This window comes from Aquarana catesbeiana, linkage group LG02 (assembly GCF_042186555.1).
Source record: "Aquarana catesbeiana isolate 2022-GZ linkage group LG02, ASM4218655v1, whole genome shotgun sequence".
Taxonomy (NCBI): domain Eukaryota; kingdom Metazoa; phylum Chordata; class Amphibia; order Anura; family Ranidae; genus Aquarana; species Aquarana catesbeiana.
In genome coordinates, this window is record NC_133325.1 from 189738647 (window position 1) to 189758219 (window position 19573).

Below are 19573 nucleotides of genomic sequence, written 5' to 3' on the forward strand. Positions count from 1 at the left end.
GTCGCCCCTAGTAACATACTGCAATTACACAGAAATTTAGTTTGGCTTCATGGCAAGTAATGTCAGTGTGCCTCAGAGACTGTGCTTTTGTTCTTGTAAACCATTTGGGAAAGAACCAAATTTTCTTTTTGCTATTGGGAGAGTGTCAGCCTGGTCTTTGGTCACCGCCATCTTGGGTCCATGTACTGTGAGACGGAGAGGAAAGCATGGCGCATCTGGGAGTTTCTACCTCAGACTGGAATGTCTCTACATCGGGCATCAGTCCTGGCCCTGTTGGGCTAAGAGAGGTCATTACACTGGAGTGCGTTACATCCCTAAAGGTAACCTAGCGCTCTACACGCCGGTAGGCTACAAAGCGACTGGGCTGCTATGTTCAAAATACTCAGGACTGGCTACCAACATCCGGCCCTGGATCACCTGGGGGCACTGTGGGGAAACGCTACTGGAGATAGTCTCGCCGGTCTTACCACCACGGGTGCTACAAGTGGATTGGGTCAAATGTGTCCTCACCACTGCTCCAGAACCACATCCTGTGGTCACTGCCACGGTTACTTTGTCTGCTGAAATGGCCGCTACTTCAACTATTGTACCTATTTCAAGGCTAGGTACATCAGTGACCTCTCGTGGCCGTGGACGAGGTCGCCTACATTCCTTGATGGTGGAATCTCCCAGATAGAAAACTACTGAGCCTGGTAAGCCTGATGTGAATGAGGGAAGTGTGCCTGTTGGGACAGTGAAACCTGTAGCTACAAAGGGAGCAGAGTCAGGGAAGGGTGCATGTTTAAAGCCTGACCTACTCCAGACTGAAGCGTTCTCCACAGAGTCAGATTCTGATATCTTGTCCAATAGAATTTGTGAATTATTCTCTGACACTGTGTGCTTTGGAGAGAGATGGACTGATAGTGATACTGAACAACAGTTCGAGCCTGAAGAGGAGGAAGGTCTCTCATTCTACCCATACCTCCAGTAATAGGCCTGGGCTGTCTGTGTCCACATCTCCTGTTCTCTGTCCTGCAAGTTCTCTGTAAGAGGAGCGGTGGGCTAACCATGTTAATGCCACCAATGCTGCTGTCCAAGTGTCTTCATCTGCAAGCACCTCTAAAAAGCCAGACAGAATTGCAGGCTATCTTGTCAAGTGTGCTCCAGATACTCCAGTGTTACCTGGCTGTGGGGACCCTAAACTTCTGACAAAATTGTCCAAACTGCAAAGTATTGTGATGAAAAAGGTGGCTGAGGAATATGGCTACTTGTACCCATATGTACCAAAGACTCTGGTTGCTGAAATCCAATGCAGGCAGTGGATTAATACCGTTATTAGAGACTATCTGAAAATTTCTGTTCATTGTGATGTAAAGAAATGGTCACCCATGTGTGAGGAAAATAGCCTCAGTCTCCTGCAAAAGGCTGACACACAACCGGACTTTCCGTCAAAGTGGACTCTGACGGTCTTTCCGACGGAGTTCCAACGGAGTTCCGCTGCCTACACACGATCACACCAAAGTCCGTTCATTTAGAACACGATGATGTACGACGGGACTAGAAAAAGGAAGTTCAATAGCCAGTAGCCAATAGCTGCCCTTGCATCGTTTTTGGTCTGTCGGACTAGCATACAAATGGTTTTCCCAATAGGAAGTGACTCCGTCGGAAAGATTTGAAACATGTTCTATTTCTAGGTCCGTCAGAATTTTAGAAAGAAAAAGTCAGATTAAGCCCACACGATCTGAATGTCCGACGGAATGATTCAGTCGGACCTTTCCTGCCGGAAAGTCCGGTCGTGTGTACGCGGCATAGTCATATTTCAGGATCTCTGTGATGCTTGTTTGAAAGTTTGCAACATTACAGTTCAAGTTTTTAGTCCCTGGAATCAATGACTAGGGAAAACAACTTGTTGTTGCTCTGCAATCAAACTTTGTGATACTAAAAACCAAGGAAAGTACCTGTTGAACGTTGGTGTGACAAACCAACAAGAATGCTCATATTAAAGTTTGTGCCCATTGAACTCATGGGTTGCAGAGACAATGTGATATTCTAGTTAGGTAGTCAGGTAGGTTGTGCTTTTGTGCTTGGGGCAAGCTTACATCTGAAACATATACTTCATGGACTGCAATGTATGTTCAAGTGGGGCGGCACAGTGGTGTAGTGGGTAGCACTCTCACCTAGCAGCAAGAAGGGTCGCTGGTTCAAATCCCAACCACGTTTGCATGTTCTCCCTGTGCCTGCGTGGGTTTCCTCCGGGTACTCCGGCTTCCTCCCACACTCCAAAGACATGCTGGTAGGTTAATTGGATCCTGTCTAAATTGTCCCTAGTATGTATGAATGTGAGTTAGGGACCTTAGATTGTAAGCTCCTTGAGGGTAGGGACTGATGTGAATGTACAATGTACATGTAAAGCGCTGCATAAAATTGACGGCGCTATATAAGTACCTGAAATAAATAAATAAAATAAGTGAACATTTTTCTGTTTTGCTGTCACCAGATGGCAGCAAGGGAGCCAATCTGAGTGATCAGTAAGCTCTTTATCTTCATAGTGATATGCTTAAAGCGGGGGTTCACCCACACCGCCAAAAAAAAAAATATTAAAAGCCAGCAGCTACAAATACTGCAGCTGCTGACTTTTAATACATGCCCACTCACCTGTCCCAGGGTCCAGCGATGTCGGCAGGGGACGCCGAGAACCCGCTCGGTTCACGGCAGCTGCCGCCGCCATCCTAGGTGAGGGAATCAGGAAGTGAAGCGTTGTGGCTTCACTTCCCGGTTCCCTACTGCGCATGCACGAGTCGCGCTGCGTGTCCCTAGCGGTCCCCGCTCTCTCCTGGGAGCTGTGTGTTCCCAGCAGACAGCGCGGTCGGGACGGGAAGAGGCATAGACTCCCATGGGAGTCTATGCCGGAAGTGGGTGCAAATACCTGTCTTAGACAGGTATCTGCACCCCCCTCCCCCCTGAAAGGTGCCAAATGTGACACCGGAGGGGGGGAGGGTTCCGAAAAGCGGAAGTTCCATTTTTGTGTGGAACTCCGCTTTAAGAATTGAATGCTTTAAGTATATTGATAGGATGTATATATACTTCTTTGAAGAATGTGTTTCTTACTGAGTTTTTCTGCCTTCTTGTAACATTCTCCATGAGTTCCAAACCTCAATGTTTCCAATCTCTTCTGTATGGTTTTGGACAACTTAAGTCATGTACACTAAGCTATGCACACTACACATCCTATAGTTCATTGTCCCTCAGGAGCAGGGGCGGACTGATAACTCATGGGGCCCCCGGCCATTAGGAGATTATGGGGCCCCCAGGCAATCAGAGATTATGGGGCCACACAGTATACACACACACAGTATACAATCACACAGTATACACATACATGTACACACAGTATACACAGACAGATGTAAAAAAAACACAGGTTTATACATACTGTCCCTGGTTTTACTGAGGCTGGCAACCCTGATGAGGCCCCCTAGTGGCCCAGGGCCCTCGGGCAGTGCCCGAGTGGCTCAATGGTCAGTCCGCCCCTGCTCAGGAGCAAGCACGAGAGGGTGGCTGCATTCCTACATACAGTGGGACCATGGAGAACAAACATAGACACCCTTGAACAGAAAGTCGAATGACAGCAGCAAAAAAAATAAAGAAATTTGGAGGGGACTGAGAGTAATAAAAAATACTTTTTTTTTTTTTAAGAATACATAATTGAATAGAATCTTTTTTTGACCAAAGTTTAGTTTCACTTTAATCTAAAGTTTAGAGTTTGCGTATTAAGCTAATAACTGTTAAAGATATAATTTAGCTAGACATGATGCCAATCTATCTATTAATTACAAACTTAATGTATGAAGAAATGCTTCAGTAACTGCAGATGTGTTCAAATCAATTTCATTTTCAGGTCAGAGATGTTGTCCATATATTGGAATTCAACAATCCGCTTCTCAAACATGAATATCTGCATATCAAAGCCAAAGCGTATCATTAATGTATGTGAGTGCGCCGATACATAAACATATACAGTACACAGGTGTTTGATTTAAAAAGATGGTTGATTGTATACATAACTACAAGTGTGCACCTTTGTATGTAAGTCCCTGCCATTTTTTTTAACAGTATCCAGAGAACAGTCTTATGTCGAAGGGCTTTGGGCTTGTGTTGATAACATCAGGTTGACATCAATTTGAGAGGCTTCTGAGATGATTGGGAATTAATTGACAGATGTATTTGACCTGCAGTAGGACACTACCTGACCTGCATTTGACTTACTTGAAACGAGTATTGCATTCCCATAGACCTGTATGGGAATGAAAAGCCTGCCTGAAGTGAAGAAAAGCCTGTCAACACAAGTCCTTATCTTGTCCACAATTGATAGTTGTAACACTTTCTGCCAAACTGGAAACCTATTGAAAGCATTTGTAAATCAGACATTCACAACTCCAAAACTCCAAAAACTAATTTGAGTAATCTTGCATTGGCAGTTGTTCAGCATAGCCCATATTTTTTTCAACAGAAGACAGTTTATCCTATATAAGTTGTGAAAGAAGAATGCAGCAAGTAAAATGGAGTTTTATTTTCAGTCTGATATAGAGATAATGTGCAAAATAAGAAGGTTCAATAGTTTAAGGAGGAGGTGTGCTAAATAGTATTAAATTAAAAATGAAATGCTTACAGTGAAAGTAAAAGAAAAAAATAATACTTTTGGATGTTGGACTTGTAGAAAATGGCAGCGACATGGTTTTGTAGTAACGAAGATGGTGAGTGGGTTTTTAATGACAGCTCAGTCAGTGTTTGGCTTCCCTCTCAGCCTGGAGGTGTACACCTCCATCCCCTGGGAGCACACATAAAGTGCTCCCAGACACCAGAGGACCAATTAGCCTCTACAGACTAAATTGGGGAGAGGTAATGTCACCAAAGAGAGGGAGAAGTGGACATAGAGCCTAGAAACTCCATGCTAAGACTCCCCTCCTGTTCTGGAACACTTATTTTGTATCCATCACCTTTACTTTGGACTTCATTATGTAATGTATAATATCTTTATGCTGATATCTAGTGTAAATTTACTGCATCTACAACTTGCAATGTAATAAATGTGAAATGGTATAATCCAGTTTACCTACATGTTTGCATTAGTTAGTTTAGTCCTTAGCTAGATCCACATCCCTTCTTCATGTTCCTCAGTTAGTTTCCAGCCTTCATGGTGGGCACAATCTCTGGAAGATCATTGTCCATTTACACTTTGATATGACCAGTTAACATCCATTTACCGCGTTTTCACAAGTAAAACTTCATTGAATGTAACTGGAGAATTAAGCTGTCTGTGGAAAGCTCATTTTCGACAGATGATTATATTGGCTGGATGGACTGAGGTCTAACCGAGCTATGTGAATGTATCAGCGGATGCTTGAAACAGAACACCTCCTCTCTGAATGTCCTTAAAAGGTGACAGTGTGGAGCAGTGATGAGTATTCAGTTGCAGTATTGCTGAATGGCAAGGGGGTGCTAGCTGGCAGGAAGGTGAAGGGTCTGGGTTGTTGTATAAGGGGTGTTGGGAGGCAGTAAGGTTCAGAGTGAGGGGGGTAGGGGTGCTGGGTGGCAGAGAAGTTACCTCAAGGATGCTTGGGGCTGCAGTGGCAGGGAGATACAGTGTTGGGGTGCAGAATGCCAAGGGTACTGGTTCTGTATAGGCCTACATTCAAAAGCTGTCTTCTTGTAAACCTGCAGGAAGATTTCTTGATATGGTGTAGATTTTCCCCAAATGGCAGGCAGAATGTGCTTTCCAGATGTTTTAAAAAAGGTCCAGCTAATTAAATCTCTGCTGCTAAATTATATGTTTATGTTTTTTGCAAATATTTTTAAGCAGTTCAGACTTTTTTTGTTAAAAGAATAGTCATGCAATATATAAAAATATATATATAATTGCCTCATGAATTATGAACTTTCGCCACAGGAACTTTTTCATCACTAAGAACCTTTGCAGCTCTCTTCAGCAGATCATGTACAAGCCACAGATATGTTATTATCTTTGGAGACTTCCTGTGCTGGGAGCTGATTGCCAGTATTTGTGAAGATTGTTGCAGGTTAGAGGTCATCAGCAGCACTGTCCCAAAATGCCAGGTTAGCTCTGGGAAAAGTGTACATTTCTTGGGAGTAGTGCACATTCCTTAGGATAACTCAAAAGCACATCCAAAGTAGCCCCTGCAGCAGGTAAGTTTGTGTTGTTGTATAGAATAGTAAAATGTTAGAACCCCTGTCAAGTTTTACTGCTCCCCAGAGCAAAATTCCCCCTGACATTGTTCCAGGGACAACCTTTTCATGAGGCAGGAACTCTCCAACAATAGCACACAAGTCAAATTGTTTCTTTTTGTTAGGTGGGGGTGATATTAGAACCCCCTTAGCTTTTTATTGTTGTCTGTTTCCCGGTTTGGTTACTTTCTAACTGGCAAAGCGTTTTCCCGGGAAAAAATGAAAAAAAAAAAATGAAAAAAAAAAGTTTTGGCTGTAGATACACTTTTCAACATAAATGTCTACTGCAGCTTTTAACGTGACTTCACCTCTAAAATGATACTTAAAGCGGGGTTCCACCCAAATTTTGAACATTATCTCTATGCATTCTCTTCCTTGCCTAGATGCTGACATGCTGTGTAAAAAAATTTAAATCGCCGTAATTACCTTTTTTTTTCTAATCTTCTTAGCACTTCCTGGTTTTCCTCCCATGGGAGTAGGCGTGTTTCTAGCCTCTCCTAAACCTCCCACAGTCCCCTGGGAGCTAGTCTCAGGCTTCCCAGCATGCATTGTGCAACAGTGTCATCACAACATCTCGGTGAATGCTGGGAGCACAGCATTCACTGCATCCAGGAAATACATGCTTGTAGGCTTCAAATGCCCACAATGAAGATGGAAACCGCCTTCAGTGAATTTTATAAGTTATTCTTTACAACGAAATCGGACACAGGCGGACTTATTACACAGAACATGTGAGTAGATAATCATGAGAAGAAAAGTTTGTGAATAAACTCCAAAAAAAAAAAAACGATAGATAGGTGGACCCCCGCTTTAAAGTTTCTCAAACAAAAAATTGTAGTCTACTTTATTCCAAGTTTATCACTCAGGATCAGTGGTTTAACAAAACCATACTGATTGAAAGAAGGGGGGGAGGTGCACCTAAGTGTAGTATGATAAGACCACAATTTATTGCACAAGGAAATGCACTTGCAGGATGGAGGAGAGAACACGCATGTCTGTTGTCAAAACAATCATCCTCAAGGGGTGCCTGCTATCCGTTTTTTTTTCCAGGGTCCAAGGGTGCTGTTAGAGGCTGAGCTGGGATGCTGGATGTGTTCAGGAAGTCCAGGGGATCTAAGCTGCCTGACGTAGACCGCACTAGAGGAAATGACGTCACCGGATGGGGGCTCTGGTCATAGAGAGGACAGAAAGTCTATGGCTACCCACTCGGAGCACACAGCTCCTTCTACTGGCCTCTGGATGGCTGCCACCTGAACTATTATCAACTCATTATAGTTGTCATGGACAACATACGCCTATACCAAGAACTCTAATGCCCCGTACACACGGTCGGACATTGATCGGACATTCCGACAACAAAATCCTAGGATTTTTTCCGACGGATGTTGGCTCAAACTTGTCTTGCATACACACGGTCACACAAAGTTGTCGGAAAATCCGATCATTCTGAACGCGGTGACGTAAAACACGTATGTCGGGACTCTAAACGGGGCAGTAGCCAATAGCTTTCATCTCTTTATTTATTCTGAGCATGCGTGGCACTTTGTGCGTCGGATTTGTGTACACACGATCGGAAATTCCAACAACGGATTTTGTTGTCGGAAAATTTTATAGCCTGCTCTCAAACTTTGTGTGTCGGAAATTCCGATGGAAAATGTGTGATGGAGCCCATACACGGTCGGAATTTCCGACAACAAGGTCCTATCACACATTTTCCGTCAGAAGATCCGACCGTGTGTACGGGGCATAACACTTATTGTTTTTACACTGCAAATCTATCCATTTGTTATGCGATGGTGTGTTTATATTATGTTTTATAACAAAACCATACTGCTTCCTGTATCATCCACATTCCAAGTGAAACCTTGTGTTTGTGCAGAAACTGTCCAATCACATTAGCGATTTCACATCGCTGATGTTATTATACAGCAAAATGTAATGTGCCACACATATGGTAAATGGTGTGAAAATATACTGTATAAAGTTATATCAAAGTGATTGTAAAGGCTCGCGTTTAAAAAAAAAATGAAAAAAAAACATGTTATACTTATCTCCTCTGTGCAGTTGGTTTTGCACAGAGCAGCCCGGATCCTCCTCTTCTCAGGTCCCTCTTTGCAGCTCCTAGTCTCTCCCTCTTTTGAGTGCCCCTCAGCCAGCAGCTTGTTACAGGTTGTCACCCAAGCTAAATCAGAGCTCCTTGTATCCATTCAGACCTGGAGCCCCAACTTGGCCCCGCCCCTTCTCTCCCCTGATTGTCTGACTGACTTTGATTGACAGCCGCGGGAGCCAATAGCACTGGAGCTCTGTCTCAACCAATCAGGAGGAGTATACTGGATGGCTGAGGGGATCATGGACATTGCTGGAGAGACAATGAGGTCAGGTAGGTAATTGGAGGGTGTTGGGGAGGCTGCTACACACAGAAGGTTTTTTATCTTAATGAATAGAATGCATTAAGATAAAAAACCTTCTGCTTTTACAACCCCTTTAATTTTAAAGCAATTACTGTCAATTTACAGTTAACATTTCAAGTCCTTTCAAGAAGGTCTTTTTCAACCATGTCCATTATTAGCTGGCCCGAGTAACCTCTATTTATGTACAAGACTTTAACAGAGAAAAATCGAATCCTCTTTTGCCAGCCAAGGCTAAAATAATGGCAGTGTTTCTAAAGCTGGCCATACACAAGCAGAATTTCTTTAAGACATTTTAGTTTTAGGAATGTTTGTTTGATTTTCTAATTGTTAGTGGATAAAATCAATGTTTGTTTTTGACCCCAGTGACAAAAAAATTTGAAGGCACAGGATAGGAATTTTTTTGTATCAAATAGAAAAATTTCTAACAGTGAATATGATTTTCATTCAGGAAAGTCCATTCTTTTTTTTAAACACTTGCCGACCGGCTCACGCCGATATACTGTACGTCTGCAGACGGGCACGGGTGCGCAAAACCATGTACCCGTATGTCACTCCCCCACTCGGCAACGAGTGGGCGTGCACCCGCCTTGTGCCACTGGAACATGCCCGTGGGTACCGCGGACTCGATGTCCGCTGGTGGCCCGCGATCGTGGCACGGAGAGGCAGAACAGGGAGATGCCGATGTAAACAAGGCATTTCCCTGTTCTGCCTGGCAGCATGACAGGGATCTACTGCTCCCAGGGATCTCTGTCATGTTCTAGTGAGCCCATCCCCCTACAGTTAGAACACATTGAGGGAACACACTTAACCCCTTGATTGCCCCTTAGTGTTTAACCCCTTCCCTGCCAGTGACATTTACACAGTAATCAGTGCATTCTTATAGCACTGATCACTGTATAAATGTCAATGGTCCCAAAATAGTGTCAAAAATGTCCAATCTGTCCACCACAATATTGCAGTCACGATAAAAATCACAGATCGAGCCATTACTACTAAAAAAAATTATTAAGAAAAATGCCATAAATCTATCCCCTATTTTGTAGACGTAACAACTTTTGCGCAAACCAATCAATACAAGCTTATTGAGATTTTTTTTACCAAAAATATGTAGAAGAATACATATTGGCCTAAACTGAGGAAGAAATTTTATTTTGTATTTATTTATTTTTTGGGATATTTATTATAGCAAAAATTATTTATATTATTATTATTATTATTATTATTATTATTATTATTATTATTATTACTATTACTATTATATACAAATTTTTATTTTTTTTTAATTGTCGCTCTTTTTTTGTTTATAGCATAAAAAATAAAAACCGCAGAGGTGATCAAATACCACCAAAAGAAAGCTCTATTTGTGGGAAAAAAAAGGACGTCAATTTTGTTTGGGTACAACGTCGCACGACCACGCAATTGTCAGTTAAATCGGCGCAGTGCTGTATCGCAAAAAAGGGCTTGGCAAGGAAGGGGGTAAATCCTTCTGGGGCTGAAGTGGTTACGGAAAGTCCAAAATTGAAATTTAAAAGCAAATATTTCTTGAATAAATTTTGAGTGGCATCCATCATGTCAACGAAAGTACTTATGAAAATTAAACTATCATATGATCAGCTTAACAACATATATGTATACTGTAGCTGGGTGCGGCCAGTTCTGTCATTCTCTGGCTCCCTTCTTGCCACCCTCCGTCACTGGGCTGTTGGCAAAAAGAGAAAGCGGGCTGCAGAGCTGCAGGTGCCAGCTTGCTCACCCCCCCCCCCCCTCCGCTGCTGTGAACTGTACACAGCAGCTGTGCAGCACTGAGACTTGTGCCTGTCTCTGTACTCAGATTCCCCGCCCATTCCTTGATCTGTGTGAGAGCAGGCTGTCTTACCAATCACTCAGTCTTTTCTTCCCGCTCCCTCTGGCGGATCGGATCTAATCAGCATCCGGGTGAGGATGCCACAAAGATTGCTAGGACTGGTAGTTCTCTGGAGGGGCAGCTCAATACAAGTGAATGAGGGAGAGATTGACTCGAATGTTCAGGAGCCAAAACCACTGCTGAGATAAGAGGAGAGACTATCTCAGGATACTGATGGGCCTTTGCGGAGGAAGCCATGCTGAGAAGACCTGTTGCACGACGTGCCACAGCTACACAAGGGAGAAAGTGCAACAGAGGAGACTTGCTGCCTAAGCTTGTCTGCCTGCATCAGAGGGAGGTCAGACCTGCTTCCAGAACTTCCCAGAGACTGCATAGTATGGGAACCAGAGTTAGAATACCGAGCTACATTGGTGGGCCAGAGGTGAGAAACTGAGCCTCTGGGACCTAAAGTCTAGAACTGCTAACCGCCAAGCGTGTGGAACTGGACCTGTCACCTGCCAGGTATAATGAGAGGAGATTCAACACTTAACCCCTTGCTACACCCAGTTCCACATAGACTGCTCGTTACTTAGCACTTGTGCAGCAATACACCTTATAGTCTTAAAGAGACCGATTCTTGTGCACCACTGACAGAAGGACCCCACCCCAAGCCAGCTAACCCTAACATTAAGGTGCCTGGTACTTGAGACACCACCATCTAGTGATACCTCGCTCAGGAAAACTTATGGATACAAATATCTGCAGTATCATTATAGAGTGCACTCAAGAACATTGATAGATATCTCAGTTAAATGCAGGGGGTGGTAAAAATGCACAGTTGAGCTCTGGTTTCTCCAACCGGTCCCCCTCCCCTAAGCTGCAATAGAGAGCAAACGGCGGTGTTTAAAGTTTACCAGACATGTAGTAATTGGTGGGTGAAATGCCCACCAAACGCTACACACTGAAACAAATGGGGATGCGCTGCAAATGCCCCAAGGCACCTTTGTCAGCAAAAATGGGGTTAAAACAGGCAATGAGGGGACAACACATTGCTTCCTCACCGCCTGTCAGTAGCCTCTGGAGCGCTATCCGAATGTAGATCAGGCTTCAGAGGAAAGGGAGATTTAGATGCATGTATAAATCTACCCTTACAGTTTACATTTCTTGTTATTTCAGGAAGGCCTTCTTTACCTAACCCATTATTAGCTACACTCTACTTATGGACAAGGCCTTTAAAGTAAAAAGCAAAACATGTGTTGCCATCCAAGATCAAACTAATGGCAGTGTTTCTATTCATGTATTTGATATTTAAAATAATTTATTTCAAGACTAAACCTTAACCATTTACTCAGTAGTCAGAATACTGTACACCATTATGTTTAGGTTGAGGCTGGTGAAAAATAACCAAAACAGACGCACAGAAAGCCTACAGTCCACTGAACAAGTACTAGTCAACTATGTTATAGGCAACATTATTTATAACTGAGAAAAACAGCCTGGGCCTTCTATCTGTAATCTGTAGGTTCAGATAAGGAAGCAGATGAATAAGTAGTCAAATGTTCTCAGCTTTCCATTCTTTAAGATTAGCTGAACAGGACGCCATGATGACAGTCTCATGTCAGATGGGGGTATAAAAAGCAATGCTATTAGGAGAAAATATTAAAAGCTGTATACAACAGAGAGTAGACCATGAAATCAGGCAAGGAGCATTACGTAAGATTCAGTAATATTTACTACTTCAGGCTACCTGGTTTTAGCGCACAAGGACAAGGTTAAAGAATTCCGTAGGTAACAGTTAACAACAACCATCCCATAGCTTTGCTCTAACCAGTCACCGTGACAAGCAACCAGCTTTCCCAGAATCAGTCATGTCTGATTATTTTTCATTCCTTCTTTTGTCAGTCCTGTGTGTTGAGTGCTAAATCAACTTCATTTGTTATTTACTGAAGCCTTCTGTCATTTTCCTAAAATTGCATTGCCATTGAGTGTACCCACAGATATATGTGTCCACACATACACACACTATATCTATGCACATTTGTGCGTGTATTTTCTCAGGTTTTCACCTCTGTTTTCCATGATACATTCAGTAACCTTGTTCTTACCAGAAAATCAGTAAGTCATTTAACCTTATTAGCCTTTACATAAAATATAGTGTTTTTCCTTTCCTTTTTGTGAACCATAAACCCTTGAGCTACAATTACTTTACAATCCCATTTTTTTGTAAACCATTGCACCTAACTCATAATTATCTCCTTCATGAGGTTGATTTTTTTTATTTTTCTAAAAATCACCCTTTTCAATACTCTTTTATGTAAGGCTTTTCATACTATTGTTTACCCTCTCCTGCTTAATTTTCCTTTATTATCCTGAAAAAGGGAAAGCTTTCTCAAAAGCATTAGGCGCGCTATGGCTCACTGCACATCCCGAAAGGAGAGCCGTGTACCACAGATAGATTTTACCCTCAGCCCCTCATCCACATCAGCTCCAACCTTCCCCCTAAGGCAGTTAAGAAAGGCGAATGGTTACCTCATTCAGAAGAAATGTCGCACTAGAATCAGAAAAAGACATAGAAGGGGCATATATTGCCCAGAGCTGCACTCTCAAAAGCTCTTCTTACAGCCAAGGCAGACTTTGCATCCTCTGTTAATGTGCCTGTGTGCGTTCATAGCCTTTTCTCTCGCTTTCCATTACACAGCCACTCTCTACTTCCCTCCTTCCCTCCCTCTCTCCCATCTACTCCTCCTTCCATTTCTGTCAGTTCAGGTCCACCTCTTCTGTTACAATGTGGTTGAAATTATGGATCCATGGATATGTAAGTGCCAAATAATTGTATTAATGTCTTGTGGCAACAAGAAGAGAAAGCTATTGCTGTATATTCAGAGGCACCAAATTGATTTCTCTTTTTTGATTATACAGAAACAGAGCCCCTGGCACTGAAGTCTCCTATGTTTCTTTTGTGATGCCACTCACAAGAATCAGCGGTTTCATTGCTGGAGGCAACATCGAAACCTCTATTCACAGTGTTTTTGTTGCAGATTTATGTTCTTAAAGTGAATTGAAGATACAGCATTTTTACAAACAACATCATTTTTGGTTTGCATCTTATCTCGACCATCAATAGTCTTACAAAACAATGTTTCCGACAAAGTATAAAAATGATAATATGAGCCAGAAAACATTTTGATAAACCATAGAATAATTCTAAACCTATATGAACCCTGATTGGTATATTTCTAATTTTTTTATTTGGATATAATGCCATATACCCACAATTTTTGGTTTACTTAGCAAGAACACAACTGGAATTGAATAATGGCTCGAAATACGACCCATCAAAACAAGGGTTTAGAATTATAATGTAAATGTAAACAAAGCATTTTTTTCATATGTGTCAAAAGTATATTTAATTCTTACAGAAAAAAGGTAACTCTCAACATCAGAAAAAGTTAATGGTTTTAGATTATAGAAACACTGCAACAGAACAAAACATGAAACAAACTTGCAGAATTATCCAGACATTTTTCAAAAATATCTATGTAATTTATATTCTGGGGGTTATTTACGAAAGGCAAATAAACATTGCACTGCAAGTGCACTTGAAAGTGCAGTTGCTCTAAATCTAAGGAATAGATCTGAAATGTGTGGAAGCTCTGCTGATTTTATCATCCAATCATGTGCAAGCTAAAATGCTGTTTTTTATTTTCCTTGCATGTCCTCCTTGGATCTACAGTGACTTTACTTTCAAGTGCACTTGCAGTGCAAAGTAGATTTTCCTTCCGTAAATAACCCCCTCTGATTTGTTTTCAGATACCTCTAATAAAGTATTTCCTCCTTGAAATCACTTCAGCCCTCATTGATAACTACTTAGAAACTAAGGCAAGTGTGAGTATTTCAACATCTTTTAAAATGTTTTCGTCCAAGTAGAACCTAAAAGTGTAGTGAATTCTATTAGTGGTAAGTGTCCTTACTTTGAATAGCACATGAGAAGGGTAGCTTAAGATGCCATAAGAACTTGGTGGAGATAAAATAGAAAACATCTGCACTATGCCCCCTCTATAATCAACAGGTGGACCACAGGTGTAACTTAAAAATATACTACTATATTTGTTTATCCACCGTAAGACAAATGACAACATGGTGGTTTAAACCATAGACTGAAAGCGTATCTTTCAGTCTATGGTTTCAGCATTGGCAGCTCATTTGAAGAAATCTTTATTTTGTTTTTTATCTCTCCCATAACATTTTGTGTTACCTGTTGATCTAGCTAGTATATCCATTATTTTTCCACATTCTGGAACATGCCAAGCAATCTAGCAAAATTATGAGCTAACAAGGTTGAAAAAAAATGTACTGGTGGGGGTGGGGGGTGTTGTCCTTTTGTGCCTGTCATTTACATGCCTCCCTAGAGGCACCACATTAAGCAGGCCTGGGCTCACAGTACTCCAGGGCTGACTGGTGCTTACATGTTATTATGTGCACACTGCTCAGTATTAGAAGAACGCCTGTCCCTGGCTGCTGGAAGAAATATAGGATACTCCTGTGACGTCACCAGATTGGAATGAATGATTGTGAAAAAGGTATTAAAGCTTTTTATTTTTTATCAAATACATCTTAGGGGGTTGGATGCATAGGGGGCTGGTATTCCTAGAGTTGGCTTTAATTTGGCCCATAGATTCACTTTAAAGCAGTGCTATGGCTTCCAATGGAAAACATATGTACTGCAGAACCTAATTATAAGTGCATCTGCACTTACAGCTTTCTCTTTGTCTTCTTGTAGGGTTTTGCAAATCCCTGTTGTTCTTGGCAGTGAAGTCCACCTTATGCAGCTTCCTGTGATGGTGTGGCAATGATGCTGCACTGAATTCAGGCTGTACTTTAAAAGTGTGGCAACTAGACTGGAGAAGAGGAGGCCATGTTCACAATTAGTGTGGTTAGTAAGGCATGTGGAAATTTGATAGGACATGTATGTAGTGCCAGAATAAAGAGAACCTTGCAATGTTCCCTTGATGGCCCAAGTCCCTATACTGCCCCACCATCGTAAAACAATAACACAGTTATGAAGAGCATGCTAAGCAAAGAGCAAAAGGTGCTAAGATGGTAAGCACAGCAGAGCTGAGCGGGGATATTGATGAGGTATGGAACAGAGCTCATGGATGTTGACCCATGTGTCCACTGCTACATGAACAAATGCAGGGAGTGCAAGGGGTAGGGCCACTATGCTCTGGAGCAATTCCCAACATCTTCCCTGCTGTAGTGGATTTTCTGCCACCAGCTCTTTAAATAATGGTGTGTTACTACTTTAATAATGGAGTGCAGAAAAGAAAGAGCGCTAGCTGACCTGACTTGCTCAACAGAAATGGGGGACAACAGCAACAATTGTTAAGACTGCTAGTCCTGTTTCACCAGCAATTAAGGAACAATAAAATCAGTAGTAATTAGTGGAGTTCAGGATGGATTGGAGTGGTGCCAATCAGTTTGTTGGCAGACCAAAGAAGTGGGTGTTAATGATAGTAAAGCTAAGATATAATGAGGACGTGTAGTACATTTTTAGTTCATCTATGCATGTACGGATGCATGTTTTAAGGTGGAAATGACAGAAAGTATTTAGTGAGTGAATGTGATATTTAAATAAGATCCATATGAAAAGGGCTTGGGGAGCTGAACGTACTTGGTTTTTTAGAAAAGTAATTATTATTTCATGTAGAGAAACAGACTGAGAAGCAGGATGACACAAAAAAAGATGAATAGATCAAGACCTAAGAGAATATCTGAGTATCATCTTCATTGAAGTGGTACTGAAATCCAGATGAACTAATCAGCTGGCACAGACCATAGATAAAGAACGAGAAAAGAAGTGTTCCAAGGACAGAGGCACACCAACAGAGGGCAGGAAAAATAAGGGGCACTAAAAGTTTATTAAACTTAAGAAAAAGAAAGGAGTCTGGATTAATACAGAGCAGTCAACTTTATGAAATGTGGACAACAGATCAAGAAAAGTAGTAATGGGGTGCTCTTTGGATGTTGCAATAGGTAGATCAAAACACCAATGAAAAAAGCAAACAAGAGTCAAAGCTTATACGTTCCCAGACACTTAACTGTATGCAATTGTGCTGAAGAAATGTTTGTAAATATTATTAAAATATCTACCGTTATTAAAGCTGAACTCCAAGCAAACAAATAAATATACAGATGAAATTCATATAGGGAACTGTTTAGCTGCCCAAGGATTGGTATTTCTGTCTATCCAGAGATTTACACAACTGTGAAACACAGCACAATCCTACCTTTTCTTAATTTCCCTAAGGGCACCTGCACTTTCCCATAGACTTCTATTAGATTAGTCGTTTTGGTTGCGTTTTCTGAAAGCGCACCAAAGATGCAGCATGCAGGGCTTTTGGTGCACTTTCAGAGAATGCATCAAAAACGCCTAATAGAAGTCTATGGAAAAGTGCAGGTAACCTGCACGTTAACCACGGGTACACTGCAGTGCGTCCACACTCCCAGATAGCAAAGATAACTTGGCACAAATTTGTGGCAGTGTTGAATTGTAAGTCTGTTAACTTGCTGCACATTTTCACTGGCAAGTTGTACCCTTGCAGAGCACTTGAAGCATAAGTTCTAGTTGACACTTTTCCAATTTGTAGCAAATTTGCTTGACAAGACTCTAGCAAGAGCAAAGTTGCAGTGGTGAGTCTACAGCAAGAGCTCTGCAAGTCTACAGCATAAACATTCAGCCACAGTGACCCTTGTGGTGGGATGACTATTGCACAACATAGCTGAACCAGAACTTGCAGCAGACTTGCAGAATGTTTGCAAAGAAAGTTGATCTGAAGTCATGCAATGCAGACTTGCTGCAATTGTGCAAGAAACTTGTGAAGCTTGACAAGTCTAGCAATAGCTTAGCAAGTCGTTTTCAAACTTGCAGCACAATTGCTTGCTATCTGGGCTGCATCCAAATCGCAGCGCGGCAGTGTGAAAGCACCCTAATAGGTGGAGATCTACCTGAACAACATGAGAGAAGTCAATCATCAAAGTGTTGCCTCTTCACACCTGATTTAACCCCTTCCTGCCGAACGTACGCAGATGTGCGTACTCGGCTTTCGGGGGTTATATCGGGATGATGCCCGCAGCTGCAGGCATCATCCCGGTACCATTTTGTAGAGCGGGCAATCGGCTATCCATGTATAACAACCGATGCGGCTAAAAGCTGCTCGGCTGTTATACCGGAGGAGCGGGAGAGGATGTCCCCCCCTCCCGCCGCTCTTACTGGGCCTCCTGATCCATCGGAAAGTGTCCCTTTTCCCAAAAAGTTGCGTTTTAAAACACCGCTGCATTATAAAACATTTTACAACAATCACCATTTTATTCTCTAGATTCTCTGCTAAAAATATATATATAATGTTTGGGGGCTTTAAGTAATGCTAGCAAAAAATACGGATTTTAACTTGTAAACACCAAATGTCAAAAATAGGCTTAGTCATGAAAGGGTTAAACCTCTAATTGCTAAACATGTGCAGAACGGAAAAATGTGTTTTTTTTTCGGATAGATTCCTTATGTTACTAATTTTGTTTCGTTATGGAATTAGTTTAGTTTGGTTTCAAAATTTGTTTAGTTTAGTTAAATTTCATTTAATTTTCATTAAAATTCATTTCATTTACTAATGTTCTACTGAATTCCAACTTTTCAGAAAGATTAGAATTCAGAGCGGTCGAAAAACGAAAATTCTGTGTAAAGAAATAGCTGGTTGTTAAGTAGCGGGCCGGGAAGCTGGCCACCCGCGTCCTTAACAACCATGAGTCAGTGGCTTCCCCACTGACAGATAAATGTAAAGAAAAGAATGCCAGCATTGCCCGGCAATAGAAAAATTTTTAAAAAACGACTTGTCAAAAACTGTTTCTTGTCGTTATTACTTTTTGACACTTTTTTGGTGAAAAAAGCTTTGAGGCAGAGCCCCCCCCGCCCCAAAGCACCCCCCCCCCCATGTTGAGGGCATGTGGCCTGGTATGGTTGGGCTGCATGCTCAGATAAGGGTCTGGTATGGATTTTGGGGGTGACCCTACATCATTTTTTTTTAAAATCCATCCATCCCTATGCCTTTTTTTAAACAATTTTCTGATGCCGGGCAATGCCGGCATTCTTTTCTTTACATTCATCTATCAGTGGAGAAGCCCGCTGACAGATGATGACTCATCGGCTTCCCGGCCCGCTGCTTAACAACCAGCTATTTCTTTAGACAGAATTCAAATCGGTCAATCGTTTTTCAACTGATCCGAATGCTAATTGTTCTGAAAAATTGGATTTCGTTAAAAAGCAAATAAATGAAACAAATTTTAATGGATTTAAACTAAATTTGTTACTATTCGTTTCTATTTCATTCGGAAATTCAGATAAATCCGAATCAGAATAACCCAAAATTTGTCTCAATTTATATTTGGACCCAAACGAATTGCACATGTCTGCTAATTGCTGTACTGTCGTGTTGCAATTATGTACATTGCACAGTAATTATGGGTTTAAATCAGGTGGAGAGGAGGCAACATATCGCCTCCTCACCACCTGTCAAACATACTCGGATCACCTTTCTGAGGAGCAGCAGTGCCTGCTGCACTTATGAATAAGCCCTTAGTTGCATTCGGCAGTGGCATCCTTAGGGCTTATTCACACATAAAGCTGGAGGTGGTAAAACCCTGCTGTTAAGTCAGGGTTTTACAGCCCCCAATCATTACCCACTTTAGCTACGACCAATTCAAGTAAACGGGGCACTCTGCAAGCGCCCCACAACTGCATGCTTCTGCGGGGTCCAAGGGATTAGGGCAGGTGGTGAGAAAGAAACACAATGCTGCCTGCTTTTAACCCCTTGTTTGCTGTACTGAACAAGGTTAAAGGGCACTTGCAGAGCGGTCTCATTCAATTAAATGGGTCATGTTTGGCAGGTTCTACACCCACCAACCATGACAGGGTGTATAACTCCTGCTGTGGCTGCAATATATGTACACCCCTGGCCACTGCAGCTAAAGGGGGTGCGGTTGGGGCGGGGTGGTGAAAAAAAGTCTTAAATATGGGGTTTTACAACCCCCAAACTGCAAATTTAAA

At 42.0% G+C, this 19573-nt stretch overlaps 1 protein-coding gene across 2 annotated transcripts in view; it reads right to left on the reverse strand.

Moving 5' to 3' along the window:
- Positions 1-19573, reverse strand: part of CACNB3 (calcium voltage-gated channel auxiliary subunit beta 3) — a 386477-nt gene that overhangs the window by 309292 nt on the left and 57612 nt on the right. The window contains exon 1 of one of the 2 annotated variants that reach the window (XM_073614075.1): positions 13006-13212. The exons of the other annotated variant lie outside the window; for it this stretch is intronic. Coding sequence (XP_073470176.1) covers positions 13006-13047 — 42 coding nt within the window. The 5' untranslated portion in view covers positions 13048-13212. Of the gene's footprint in view, positions 1-13005; positions 13213-19573 lie in introns of those variants that run through there. 2 annotated transcript variants of the gene reach the window in all.